This window comes from Nicotiana tomentosiformis, chromosome 12 (genome assembly GCF_000390325.3).
Source record: "Nicotiana tomentosiformis chromosome 12, ASM39032v3, whole genome shotgun sequence".
Taxonomy (NCBI): domain Eukaryota; kingdom Viridiplantae; phylum Streptophyta; class Magnoliopsida; order Solanales; family Solanaceae; genus Nicotiana; species Nicotiana tomentosiformis.
Genome location: NC_090823.1, coordinates 133227933 through 133243400, shown reverse-complemented (window position 1 = coordinate 133243400; position 15468 = coordinate 133227933). Strand labels below are relative to the sequence as shown.

At 33.2% G+C, this 15468-nt stretch overlaps 1 protein-coding gene across 1 annotated transcript; it reads right to left on the bottom strand.

Annotated features, from left to right (window-relative positions):
• Positions 1-3739: 3739 nt before the first annotated feature.
• On the bottom strand, positions 3740-14487 carry LOC104114112 (uncharacterized). Its single transcript, XM_009624481.4, has 4 exons — positions 14010-14487; positions 12570-12847; positions 11535-11767; positions 3740-4201 (listed from the first exon to the last, which is right to left on the bottom strand). The coding sequence occupies exons 1-4, from the start codon at positions 14209-14211 to the stop codon at positions 3943-3945; spliced, it is 972 nt and encodes a 323-aa protein (XP_009622776.1). The 5' UTR covers positions 14212-14487; the 3' UTR covers positions 3740-3942.
• Between the last annotated feature and the right edge of the window lie 981 nt (positions 14488-15468).

The window sequence follows — 15468 nt, the reverse complement described above, 5'->3', positions numbered from 1 at the left end:
TTCTTATTAAGGAAGAGAATGTATAAAGAGGAAAATAGAGATAGTGCGAGGATACTTTTATTTTTAAATTTATTTAAAATAAATAAATAAAATTATTAAATAATACTCAAAAATATTATTAATAGATTTAAATGATGAAAGAGATCCGAGTATGAGGATAATAGTATAAAAACACATTAAATTTCGAGAATAATTTTTTTTACATTTATTAATAATTATTAAAAGGGTAATAAGCAAGACATTAAGTCAATTTATAAGCTAATAAAAAATCACATTACAATATAACAATATTAAGAAATAAATAATGCAAAAACTATAAGCAATGAACAATAAAGAGAAAAATATTCTGTCTAACAATGTAGAAGGATAAGACTTATTTGAATTTGAGATAAAAAAAAATAAGAATTTTGTTAAAATAATATAATTTTATGTACTCAAACAAGACCGATCACAACGTTACATGTTTAGTATTCCTTAATATTGACCGTAAAATATAATACAAGTATCAAAATTATGAGGTTGGGTTCTTACGGATATAGAAAAAGAAAACAAATTATCCACTATGAGATTTGAAAATGGTTTCATAATTAATATTAAATAATTATTTATAATTTATATATAGAAGGTTTAATTTTAAGGTTATTTGCACATAATTCAAATAATCCTAAATTATTGTTTGACATCGATTATGTCCTCACATCGTGCGGGTACTAATACTAGTTTTCTTAATATGAATTGTTGACACTCATATTTCATAATATTGATCTTTTTTTTTTCTCAATTAAATTTTTAAGAAAATGGTAAAAAGGAAGGGAAACAAAAAATAGAAATAGAAACTAAAAAGAAATAAAAAGACAAATATTTTACATGTATTCCTTATTGGGATAGAATCTTCCTACCGACAATTTCTCTATTCAAGAGTTCGAACTCATCTATCCTACCACATGCTTTGCTGATTAAAAATCTTATGTCTCCCTTTTTCACAACTGAATAAATATTTCACTCTTTTATTGTCCATATAATAGCCTCATTTATGCAAATTTGTTGTTATATTTTAGAAAATTTGCTCCTTAATGTACCTTTTAGTATTCCAAATTAGTGTAACCCCCTTCCACTCAATTAGTCTTTATCTAATATCTTATTATTATTTATTTCTCTTATTTATGTTAGAACTTAGCAATATTTAAAATTCAATATGTAAGGTGGAACGTGATTAATTCTCTAATCAGGAAAAAAAATAAAAATATAAGGGAAATGTAAAAAAAAAATGAGAGAAAAGGTAAATACATTTCTTGATATATGAGAGATGTCATCGTTCACTTTCAGCATGCCACTTAGTAATATCTAGAGATCTAATAATATCACTGGGTACTTGAAATGAAAGGAAAATGTAGTTCCATTACTCAGACAATCATTAACTACATGAAATTATTGAGTGAAATCATTTTTCTTTTATTTCTAACTAGAAAATCACTCAACTATTCTTATTGTACTTTAACGATCACTCAGCCAAATTTATTAATTTTTTCGGTAGAAAATACTGATTTGGCAGTCCACATGTACTTTTGAACTACATAAAATAATGAACGCCAAAACATAATATAAAATCCACCCATACACCCAATCCGTCTCGATCCAACCCGTTTATATGAAAGAGCGTTGTAAGACTTTTTGGTGGATTTTATCTTTATAAACGGTTCGAATCGGGTGTATGGGTGGGCTTACATGCTTTGTTCGGATGTTAATTATTCTATATGGTCCAAACGTCTATGTGGACTGCCAAGTCAGTTTTTTTCGATGGAAAAATCAATAAATTTGATTGAGTGATCATTAGAGTGCAATATGGATAGTTGAGTGACTTTCTTATTACAAATAAAAGAAAAATGACTTTAATTCATAATTTCACATAGTTTAGTGACCATCGAGACTCGTGTGAACAATAACATAAGGAATTGTAAGTCCCATTACTTCACTCTCTGAGAATTTATTTGTTCTCGCAAACGAGAATTGTTAAACATGATATTCAAGTTTCTAACCATCCGGAATATTGTGTATACCGATACCATATGATTATACAAAAGAAATATTATTTTACAATGGATTGAGAAATGAATGCCGATTTAGTTGAATTGGCATACTGATAACCCTAAAGTAGATTAAGGATCTATTGGCCGTTATGACTTTGCTTAAGTCAAGTGATTTTGTTTCTAATAAAACAGTCTAAAATATATTTAACAATCATATATAAATTAATAAAGTAAATATAACATATAACTTGTCATCCTTCAACAGTTTCAACAATCAAATATATATTGTTGAATAAAAGAAAGAGAAAGCTCCGCAGATCCTTAGAATAATGGGAAAACATTAATAATATACTAGAGCCAGTTGTGTTAAAGTAATTAATGCATTATTAGTTCATCAGAAGTTTTTGCAAGTGTAAAATGGATTTTATAAAGGTCAAGAAATAAACTGAAGTTTTCTACTCCATTTTAAAAAGAGAAGAAAAATGTAAGGATCGTATTGAAGTTATAACCACATCTACCTCAACTTCGTTACTTTGGACATGGTCTCTCGGAGATTGATCTTTAGAGATTTCAATAGAGATTTTTAGGCTTTTTAACATAAGATAAATGCAAAGAATGAAAGGAAAAACCAAAAAATGGAGAAAAAAAAAGATAAATAGGTTTCTTGGCCAAAGATATGAGTCACCTCACTTTTCTATTGCTCTTAATTCTTAGTAAAACTAGCATAGTCTCAAAGATTAATACAATTCTTAGATTAGTAAGCTATTGAATATTAAATACTCCATTCGTCTCAAAGAGTGACAATTGGATGTGATGGTCAAAATATTTGTATTTTAAATCATAAAAAGTAATATATATATATATATATATATATATATATATATATATATATATATATATATATATATATACACACACAAAAAGTATACAAAAATATACATTATTTTGGCTATTATTTTAAGAACGACTATGCAATATTATTTTTACGAAACTACTAGTCATTTTCTGGTAGAAAAAATGACATCAGGTAGCCACTCTAAAAGCTTCTATTTAGGAATTAGTTAGTGCGTCCTGAGTTTCAGTTTTTCAGTTCAAAATTTTAGGACAAAAAATGTCTTACATTTTTCTGAAGTTAAGTTTTTTAGTTTAAAATTCATGACAAAATAAATACTGGCTAATCTCTAAATAGCATCCCTGAGAATGGCTATCTGCACACTTGCCCCTCGTTTCTGGGCTTGCGTAAAGCTATTCGTTACTGGGCTGCCAATTGAACGATATTTGTGTCTTGGAAAAAGAATTGGCATCTTTACACAAATAGCCAGTCGGGTTTACTATTTAGTTTTCATAGCCGGTATACATAAATTTTGCACAAATCATACACGATTATATACATATTATACATGAATTATATATATATTATACATCTAATGATAATTTTTAGTTTAAGCGGTTAGATGAGCAGCTATTTTAAATTAATTCTTCGAACGAGTTCTACTCACAGTGCATGTCCCCAGCTTGTTAACATTAATAGTCAATTCATTCAAAATTTCATCAACTAACTTGTAGCAAAGCCTATTTTCTACGTGTTTAACATGAAAAACTTTGTCACTAAAAAGAACAGTAAGGGAATGCCAAACGTTATATATGTGTATTCTTGAAAAATAACATGTATACATAGAATAAACGGATAGCTTGAAAATAATGCAAAGAAATTGAAATAAGAAGTAACCTTTTAAAACCACATAGTCTAGACACAGTTACAAGCCGAGTTGTGATAGGCCGGCACTACTTGCATAAAATCTTACATATGCCACTGCGATCTGATATTGCATAAGCAAAGTAAAGGAACAAACGGAGCATCTCCCATAAGTCATTATATCCCCAAAATCAAACTTAAAAGGGTTAAACTTAAACTTTAAGCAGATGAAGAAAAACCATGGAAAAAGTCATAAATATGTTTGTTAATTTCATCAGGCTTTTCTTGTTGGAGGAAATGGCCAACATTTTCTAATATAACCACTTCTTCTAGCAAAGGTACATCTTTTTTCATCCCACCTTTGTGTACATAGTCTTTGACTCCTGGGGCATTGTAAGTTAAGTCCAAATCTCCCACAATAAATTTTACTGGTACTTTCACTTTTGCACCAGTCCATGCTGCTGTCAATTCCCAATTTCTGCAATTCAAAACCAAATGAACTTTTTTTATTAAAGCGCCCAGAAAAAAAACCGCTATTAAATAGCTCAGATAATTTAAACAAATGCGAGAGAAGTTCTTGAATTTAACTTCAATCTCTCTATTTCTAGTCCTGTCATAACCTTTACAGTCTCCGTCAGAAACTGGATTGAGCTCAATCCATAAACCTAGAAAGTCAACGTCGCTGGTACCATTTTACAGTTTTTCTATAGATAGTATCGGCAAAACTCGCGTAATGTAGTTGTTGTTAATGCTAAAGTAACGAATTTTCTTGAATCTAACCCCAATCTCTCTATTTCTAGCCCCGTGGGTTCGTATCATAACCTTTGCAGTCTCCGCCTGAAACTGGATTGAGCTCAATCATAAACCTAGAAAGTCAACGTCGCTTATACCTTTTTACAGTTTCTCTATAGATAGGTATCGGCAGAACTCACGTAATGTAGTTGTTGTAAATGCTAAAGTAACGAATTTTCTTCTACAGAAAAATTGTTATTCAATCCATTCATGACGTCAAATAAAGACGGATATGAATGTACTTATTATGTTTGAAAATTCTCTCAACTATATGGAGTGTCTAAAATATTTGTCAGAATATCCATAATAGTGTCATTGTTAGATTATATTATCCACTCGAAGTAATATTAACTCCCTTCAAAATGAGAAGTTTCAAACATACTATTTAGCCAAGATATGAATTAACTATACATGGTAGAAACCTGAAAATGGTTATTATATGAATAAGGAAGAAGAATTAACCTATTTAGTCACCCACTCAACCACTTAAACTGAACATAATCGATGGATATATAATATATGTATAATTCATGTATAATAATTCATCTAACAAATATTCATGCATATATATATATCGACTAAAAATGGCAGCCCGATGCACTAAGCTCCCGCTATGCGCGGGGTCCGGGGAAGGGTCGGACCACAAGGGTCTATTCTACACAACCTTACCCTGTATTTTCACAAGAGATTGTTTCTATGGCTCGAACCCGTGACCTCCTGGTCATATGGCAATAATTTTACCAGTTACGCCAAGACTATAATTCATGTATAATAAGTGCATAATTGTGTATATGTATACCGATTAAAAAGGGAAACTGATATTCGGCTTAAAATATGCATATTTTGATGTATATTACCTCACATTGTGCTCATGTCTGGTAGATTTTGGATGTATAATATAAGAATTTATGCTAATTTGTGGTATTTCTATGTGTAGGAATCATTCGGATGTGATTTGGGACGAAAATGCGCGAATTGGAGTGAAAATGGGAAGAAAAGGCGAAATGGCCCAGTTGAGCGCCACAGGCAGTGTGGGGCACTACCTGTGGCGCACAAAACAGAATGTTGAAAAGTTGAGGGCCATGGCTAGCCCCCCACGCTGCCCTGGACGCTCAAAACGCGAACATGTCATATTTCGATCGGGACTCGGTTATTTCGACTCCAAGACACCCCTAACTCATATAAAAGCCAACATAAACCTATTTTGGAGGGGAGAGGACGTTTTTGTGAGGAAAAGACAAGCATAGAGCCGTCGTGGAGGTCGGGTTTCATCTTTTCTTCCACAAAATTTAGTAATTTTTATATTTCTTTGTATGATTTATTGTTTGGCTACCATGTTTATTCGAATTATTGATTTTGATTTCTTGATTTGTCGTATTAATTTATTTATTCAATCCTACACTTAATTATTTGATTGCTTGATCACCAATTGAATACTATCTACGAATCTAGAATTGAACTCGAAAGTGGGAATTCTATATTGCATATAGGATTGAGTAGAGCAAGTTCTTGAACCTGAGCATCGGGGAACGGATTCGCGGTTAGCATAGACATATACCTAATTGCCTTGCTTGGTTGATTTACACGAACTATAAATGCGTTCTTGTCAGTTCTAATTCCATAGACATATAGGCGTTAAGTTAGCTTGAATAGATGAGTAAGAACTCAACAGATTCTTGTGAGCAATATTAACCTTGTTAACCAATAAACTAGATAAATTAGTTAGTCAATTCAATTGAAGAATACAATAGGAATGTTAGATAGCCCATAACCTAGATCGTTTTCATCATACTGATAATATAAAAATTTGCTCTTCCTCTGTTTAAAGTTCATTAGTTATTTTCTTTCTAGTTTAATTATTTTAGCATCACTACTTTTGGGTTTAATCCTTGTTTAGATAATTAGGATAGTCTAATTTAGTTAACAGTTAATCGCAAGTTCTCATGGGTTCGATATCCAACTTTTAGTCACTTTATTACTTGACGACCGCGTATACTTGCGTGTGCGTTTGGCCGCAACAAGTTTTTGACGTCGTTGCCGAGGACTTAGAAATTAGCTATTTTTCTAGATTGGACATTGTTTTATATCTATTCATGTTTTTTTGATTTAGTTTAGTTAGTATTTTCTTTATTTATTTTAACATGTCATCTTGGAATGAAAATTATTCGAATGATAGTTATTCTTATTTTGATGATCATTGTCCATATTGTGGAGGACCCCACTGGTGAAAAAATTGTCAGAATGTTCCCGGAGCGAGTTGTGCGCACAATCTCAATCCTTTGAGTGGAATATTTGTAATATATGTGGTGGTCAAGATGGTCATTGGGATGAGAGTCCTAATTCTTTTCATCTTTCTCTAAGCCCTTATTATGATCTTTCTAATGATGTTTGTGAGTTTGATAGGGGCAATGAAGTGCAGGATATGGAATCGGATGCATATATTAGGTATATTTTGAGGCAAATAACAGAGCAACAGGATGAATTCAAAAAAGATATGAAAAGAATGAGGGCATCAATCACTAGAATGAAGGCCAATCTGGAAGAATTAAATAAAGAGAGCGAGTACGAGCAAGAGAAAAATATTGAAAAAAAGGAAACTTTAAGTCAAACTTGGCTGGTAGAACAAGCTGAAAGATTGAAAATATATGAGGCTCAACGTGAGAAAATTACATATGGGATGAAAGACTTAATAGAAGGAAGAGCTGAACTAGGGCAAGAGTTTGAAAACGTTGGCACTGATATTCACGACTTGGGAGCTCAATTGATTGCAAAGGTTGATGCGTCTAACGTCCAACAAAATAGTTATGAGTTGTGTGTAGCTGAAAAGAAGCTTATACGCCAAATTGAGGAACTAAAAATGGAGAGTAAATCATTCGGCCATAATTGTATTGATGATGTCCGTGTTGAGGAAAGCACTCTAGAGTCGTGTAAGGAAGTAGATAATATTATAATTGAAAACTCTAGTGTGTATACATATGAGGATGTAAAGAGTAATACAATTCTATAGTTAGGGCGTATTGGTCCTCATTCCATACATTTTTCAACATTGTGTTTGGATGATGACATGGAAATCAAGTCATCTGAGCCTTTGGAGGAGCCAATGGACGAGGAACGAGGTGCTTACATTCTTGAATTCGCCGTGCCAGAGAGACATAATTATATACCTCATCTGAAGGCCAAGAAGTGTAAAACGCGTTATTGGTTGCTTGGCCCAATTAAATTTATCTCACCGCCCAAAGAGCATAGCAGAAAACTTGAAATCAAATTAGGGTATAATTCATAAGTTCAAGGTGGAGGAAAAAGTGGTTCACGTCGTGCCGCGACGTTAAACTAGGCATTTGTTAGGAGGCAATCCATCTTTACTTCTTTCTTTTATTTTTATCTATTTTCGTTTATTTTAATTTTCTATCTTTGTAGTATCATTTTTGTTTTGTAGGATTATGAGCCTAGAAGAAAAACCACTGGAAGTGTGCAAATGTGAGCCAAATGGTTGGAACTAGTGTGAGGTACCTGCACAAAGGACCACCCGTGGGAGAAGTCTGAGTAATTCGTGAGCTGCTATTGTTTCGGCCTTTGACCTCGCAGGGAGTTTCTTGTTCACCCTTGTTATTTTTGCGATATTAGTGCATTGGGGTCATTGCACTCTTTTAAGTGTGGGGTAAAAGATTCTCTGTGATTTATATAGTATTATATTAGTATATTGTTAGTTTTTTCTCGTTTTATTGTTAGCTAGCTTCTTATTTTTTTTAATGCATAGTTAGTAGAATTAATGGTGTAGTATAGAGTAGTAGTTTTAGTAACTTAATTTAAAAATAAATTAAAAAATCAAAAAATAAAGTAGAAAATTTGCACTTTTCCCGATGATGGATCTCCTCGACAACTTTCTTGAGGGATTAAAGTCAAAAAAAATAAAAAATAGAAAAAAAATCCAAAAATATGACTTTTTATTATGTTATTTTTTTAGGTAGTAATAATCCCCCGTGGTTTTTCTTTGTGCCTCGATTCTTTTCCATGGGATGTAGTTTGAACCGAGTCATAATATTAATTTTTTTAGAGTAGAGTAGGATTTAGGGAATAAATGGAGGAAGAAATATGAGATTCCTAGGCGCCCTTGACTTGTTTGATAGTAGCATATTAGGCTTTAGCATGTGTAGTATCTTCCCTATGATTTAAAATTATTGAAGATGTCTTGCTTGATTGTATTGCATGTCTTGTGACGTCTACGTCTCATTTATTTAACCATTGTTCACTTTGTGCTTAATGATTAATATCTCGTGGCTCCGTGAATACTTGCATTTGTTGAGAGTCAGAATGAAACCGTTCTTAGTGAGTCATGTGCCATGTGTGGTGAGGTTTTTGTATAGTCCATGTTATTGTGCTTGTGTCTAGAACTTGCCCGGTATGTGAGTTGAAGCAAAATTTTAGGTGATGCTCGGTTTCAGAAATGATTTTAGGCTTTCTTTGATCTTTTTGAGCTTAATTGCTTATCACAAATAAAATATATCCCTAGTTAAACATTTTGATCCTATAGACTTTATTTGGCACCCACGTTACAAGCCTATACCCTTTTTATTTTTAATTGACATTGTTTTTATCTGTTTACCTCTTAAAGCACTTTAGTTGTAAAATGAGCGCTAAATGAAGTAAGAAGGGACTAAGTGTGGGGTGACTTTTGAGTGGAACCAATGAAAGAAAGAACGTTGCACTTATTTTTTAAAATAATACACCACTAACGGAAATTGAAAATGAAAAAAGAATCTGAAAAAAGAGAAAGAAAAATTTAGATTAATAAATTGATATCTTATTCTTGCTAGTGGAGTGTAAATTATGATAGTGCTTAAAGAATGAGGGAACATTGTTAGGAGTTATTTTAGTTGTGAAATTGAAGTTGGGATTGAAGAATATACGCTCAAAGTAATTATGTGATGTGTTAAAGTGCTTAGGAAAGTGAACTACTATTCCTAAATATATCCTACCCGTCCCTTGGCCCACATTACAATCATGAAAAAGTCCTAATTAATTTTAGATCGAGCGAGCCTACATTAGTAGAGATTCATATTAAGGGCAAGCTTATGGTACCAATTACATGCATGTGATTTCTTTTGTGAGAGTGAGCGATTTTCTTTGATATATGTGAGCATGATATTCGATTGTGTGGACTGATTTTACTCTCTTTGCTTTTGTTGTGAGGGCACATAGTTTCACGAGGGAAAGGTAACATTATTAGACTTCTCTAGGATGTTTGGTATTCAAGCCATGAGTGCATTGTGACATTGAGTCGGTTTTTAAGGCTAGGATTGTTGTGAGCATAATGTCTTTGTTTGAATATTTTTGAAGAATGGAATAAGCAAAGGAAAGTTTATGTGATTGCATATGCTAGAGTTTAATTGTTGCTATCAACCATGATCATCGGTGTAGAGTGCTCAAAGATAGAGTTATTTGTTGGTTGACTCGAGGAAGAGCAACATTTAAGTTTGGGGTGTTGATATTCGGCTTAAAGTATGCATATTTTGATGTATATTGCCTCACATTATGCTCATGTCTAGTAGATTTCGGATATATAATATAATGATTTGTGCTAATTTGTGGTATTTCTATGTGTAGGAATCATTCGAATGTGATTTGGGACGAAAATGCGCGAATTGGAGCGAAAATGGAAAGAAAAGGCGAAATGACCCAATTGAGCGCCACAGGCAGTGTGGGGCGCTACCTGTGGCGCACAAAACAGAATGTTGAAAAGTTGAGATCCAGGGCCAGCGCCCCACGCTGTCCTGGACGTTCAAAACGCGAACATGTCCTATTTCGACCGGGACTCGGTTATTTCGACTCCAAGACGCCCCCAACTCATATAAAAGCCAACCTAAACCTATTTTGGAGGGGAGAGGACGTTTTTGTGAGGAAAACACAAGCATAGAGCCATCGTGGAGGTCGGGTTTCATCTTTTCTTCCACCAAACTTAGTAATTTTTATATTTTTCTTTGTATAATTTGTTGTTTGGCTACCATGTCTATGTGGAGCTAAACTTCACGTTCTAGGGTTATGGTTCTTTCATGAATATTGTTATTCGAATTATTGATTTTGATTTCTTGATTTATCGTATTAGTTTATTTATTCAATACTGCACTTAATTATTTGATTGCTTGATCACTAATTGAATACTATCTACGAATCTAGAATTGAACTCGAAAGTGAGAATTCTAGATTGCATATAGGATTGAGTAGAGCAAGTTCTTGAACCTGGGCATCTGGGAACGGATTCGCGGTTAGGATAGACATATACCTAATTGCCTTGCTTGGTTAATTTACAGGAATTATAAATGCGTTCTTGTTAGTTCTAATTCCATAGACATATAGGCGTTATGTTAGCTTGAATAGGCGAGTAAGAACTCGAGAGATTCTTTTGAGCAATATTAACCATGTTAACCAATAAACTAGATAAATTAGTTAGTCAATTCAATTGAAGAATATAATAGAAATGTTAGATAGTCCATAACCCTAGATCGTTTTCATCACATTGATAATATAAAAATCTGCTCTTCCTCTGTTTAAAGTTCATTAGTTATTTTCTTTTTAGTTTAATTACTTTAGCATCATTTCTTTTGGGTTTAATCCTTGTTTAGATAATTAGGATAGTCTAATTTAGTTAATAGTTAATCATAAGTCCTTGTGGGTTCGATATCCGACTTTTAGTCACTTTATTACTTGACGACCGCGTATACTTGCGTGTGCGTTTGGCCGCAACAGAAATCTGGTACACTAAGCTCCCGCTATGCGCGGGGTTCGATGAAGGGCCAGATCGCAAAGGTCTATTGTACGTAGCATTACCATGTATTTCTGCAATAGTCTATTTTCACAGCTCGAACTCGTGAGCTGATCACATGGCAGCAACTTTACCATTTACGCCAAGGCTCGCCTTCTATAATAAGTGTATAACTGTGTATAATTTATGTCTACCGACTAGAAAAAATAAATAATTCGACCGGCTATTTATGTAAAGATAAGAAGGTGGAATAACTTACAAGTCAATTGCTCTGTAATAATTCACTCCTCCAGTGAAGCCAGCTTTTTCATATTTGCTAGCAACATAATCAACTTCTTTTTCTGGTAGCCAAGACGGCAAAATTACAGGACTGTCATCAAATAACTTACTCTTAGGCAAGTATAAGGGTCCAGGGTTACGATAACTCAAGAAATTTTCCAATACTTTCTTGGTGCCTATTTTTGCAAACTCTGCCTCTATTTCTCCAGGCTCCTAAATAAAATAAACAATATGAATATTTAGAGTCATTGAATTTAAGTTAAATAAAATAGAAAATGTAAAGAACCTTTACGCTGTTGATGTACTTTAATATGCCAAAGAGAAAATTAAATAAATTCAAAAGAAAAGAGGAGGGAAGCAAAGGGAAAGATTGCTTCTATTCTCCAAACTCGTAGATTTTTTCCCCTTTTTTCCCTTTGCTTTAAGCATGTAGCTCAATGGTGGACTAATTTGGATTTGCACCGAGAAAATATACTATGAGTTTCTATGATCTTAGATGAAACACAATATAGTACTCTTCATTTGTGTGTGTCTGGACGAATATCATAGGCCGATATTTGGTTCAATTTAACCCAATATTTTTTACACGAAACATAGATATATATGTAAAAAATCACTAGGATTTCAAAAAATATATAACGGGTTTAGCAATGAGAACATAAAGGTTGAATCGATTAAATTTAAATTTGTTTCATCTTTAGATAGATGTAGTATGTCCAAGGAAGGAGAGGCGGAGGCAGGATTTAAAGCTTATGGGTTCAGGATTCTTGTTCTTTTAAGTTACTGAGTTATAAATTAATAATCTATGCATATTCAATGAATTTATAAAACAAATATAAGATTTTGACCAAAGCTAATAAGTTCGACCGAATCGTAGCTAAAGGGCTGATGTCGTCCCTGCAAGGAAACAGATGTACGCACTGCTTATTTAAATCTTAAATCCGTCTCTATTTGCATATCAAAAAATTAACATGAAATAATGAAACATAAAAAGAATGAAGGAAGCAAAGAGAACCTGAAATCTAACAACATAATAGTCTTCTCCATAAACAGCACGCAGTGTTTCAAGTGGCTTTCTCTTAGGATTCCTAGGAGAAAATGCCACACTCAAATTAACCAAAGCCTTGACTTTGTCTGGCCTAAACAAACACAAAGCCCAGGCAATAATTGCACCCCAATCATGCCCTACAACAAACACCTTCTCTTCCTTAGGTGCAATGGTATTCAAAAGTTCCACCAAGTCACCCACAACTTGTAAGCTTGTGAACTTACTCGGGTCATGTTTCAATACTCCTGTCAGAGGCAGATTCAGAATTCAAATTAAATAAATTCAATATTTTAAACTTCTCGAAATTATGACTTGGAAACTTACTAGTAATATTTAAGAAATGGGTAAACAGAAATACTCGATACTAATATTTTATCCTCTTTTATACTTTGGATCATTTATTCCCTTGCTAATAACAAATCTTGTATCGCATTTGTCCTTGATCTTAACAGAGCTATAGCATTGATGGGTGGATCCAGTATGTCAAAATACTTCGGAAAAATGGTCCCCTATCTACTTCTGATATGATATAGAATTATCCTTCGTTATACTTCGATTAGGGTCCAAGCTAGTGCTCCATTAGGCTCAAGGACAAATAGTACAATTTGATCTAACTTGCAATCATATGAATGATCCCAATGTATAATAAAGAGTAAACTCAAAATATTCCGTACAACGGAAGGCCCTCTTATCTACTTTTCATATGGTTTAGAATTACCCTTCGTTATACTTCAGTTAGGGTCCATGTTGCTCCATTAATTAGGCTCAAGACACAAATACAATTCTATATGACAGACAAGAATATGAATAACACCAAAGTATAATGAAGATTAAAATTAAGATATGTTGTACAATAAAAGGTCCCCTGTCTACTTCTGATATGATTTAGAATTATCCTTCGTTATACTTCGGTTAGGGTTCATGTCGGAACTCCGTTAATTAGGCTCAAGGACAAATACAATTTCGTATGACAGCAAGCAGGGGCGGAGCTACCCTTTCAATCCGGGTTCGGCTGAATTCAATAATTTTTGTCCAAACTCTATATTTATCTTAAAAGGTCATTGAATTATGTTAAATTGTCAATTTAGAACTCACTAACTTAAAAGAATTTGAATATTGAACCCTTAAGTTTCAAATCCTGACTCCGCCTCTGACGGCAAGGATATAACTGACCCCGAAGTATAATAAAAGGACAGCTCGATGTACTAAGCTCCCGGTATGTGCGGGATCTGGGAAAGGGCCGGACCACAAGGGTCTATTATGTGCAGTCTTACCCTCCATTTCTGCAAGAGGCTGTTTTCACGGCTTGAACTCGTGACCTCCTGATCACATGGCAGCAACTTTATCAGTTACGCCATGACTCCCTTTCCGAAGTATAATAAAGAGCAAAATTAAGATATTTCATACCTGTGGTATCTCCAAAGCCACGTAGGTCAGGAGCGACAGCACGATAACCATGTTTAGCCACGAAAGAAATTTGGTGCCTCCACGAATACCACAATTCAGGGAAGCCATGAATGAAGAGAATTACAGGACCTTGACCTGCTTCTACAACGTGCATGTTTATGCCATTCACTGGCACTATTTTGTGCTCAAAACAATCCTCCATTTCTGAGTTTTCTCACGGGAAAAAGAAAGCACGAATCTATTACAATCTTTAGAAGAGAATAAAGGAGGAATAAAAACGTTGGTTTTTCGTTCTGTCCTTAGACCTATGATATGATATGATCAAGCTGATATCTAGTGTGGAAAGAGATTTTTTGTGTTGAGAATGTTCAGTATTCTTCTAAAGGAGGAATAAAAACGTTGATTTTTCGTTCTGTCCTGACCTATGATATGATCAAGTTGATATTTAGTGTGGAAAGAGATTTTTTGTGTTGACAATGTTCAATATTTTTGATCTATCGGGCTATATTTGTACACTTCAGAAACGTTAAAGGAGTATTATCACTTTTATTTTAGCTGGCGTCAGAAATTATTTATATTCAATAGCCGAAAAAGTACATAAAATTTATATAATTTTTATATATAATATATATAATACATATATATATATATATATATATATATATATATATATATATATATTTTTTTTTTTTTTTACAAATTTTAAAAGCGACTATATAATGTCATTTTCACGGAGGATAAATAGTACTATTAGAAAATAGAAATATTCGTCTTAATCTGCCCATGTGCTTCACGTACGATTCTATCTTCGTGATTTTTCTCTATTTTCCATAGGTAGTTATAACAGTGACCCTTTTTCTAGGATTATCTTTCTATTTTGATATATTTTTCACTAATTGTACGTCAATTTAATTGTTTTTTGGAGTCAAATCAGTTTTTATTACTTTATTTTTAATTTAAATATATGTATTTAAGACTTCAACCGAAAGTACTAATATAAGTAAAGTTCAAATATATTAGTTTTAATCTCGTGAAAAAGAAGTGTTGTTGCTAGAAATTGAATAAGAGGAGATCTAATTAAATTTAAAAAAAATAATTAGCATGGTTTCAAATTGATATATATACCTAGATTAGAAAGGACGTAATTTATTTTGGAAGGGAAATAATTATAACTTTCACATCTATGCCAAATATATCTTACCTAACCCTTTAATAGAAAGGGAGTGGAATTACTGCCAAAGGATGTGGTGCAGTGGATGAGGCTGCTCCTCTCTTAATCTGAGGTATCGGGTTCGAGCCTTGGGTATGAAAAAAAAATTGGTAGGGAGCACTATCCCCGAATGGGGTCCTACCCGATGCGAATTCGGATATAATCGGGCCCTAACGCCAGAGGCGGATCCAGGATTTGATGTCTACGGGTGCCACTTTTTAATGCAAACCTACCATTAGGGAAAGAGAT

Excerpts from the sequence above, each read along its gene's own strand:
- LOC104114112 (XM_009624481.4), bottom strand. The coding sequence starts at position 14,211 with ATGGAGGATTGTTTTGAGCACAAAATAGTGCCAGTGAATGGCATAAAC. Across the intron at positions 12,848-14,009 it reads TGGCTTTGGAGATACCACAG|GAGTATTGAAACATGACCCG; the intron begins GTATGAAATATC and ends TGCCTCTGACAG. Across the intron at positions 4,202-11,534 it reads TATTACAGAGCAATTGACTT|AAATTGGGAATTGACAGCAG; the intron begins GTAAGTTATTCC and ends TTTGAATTGCAG.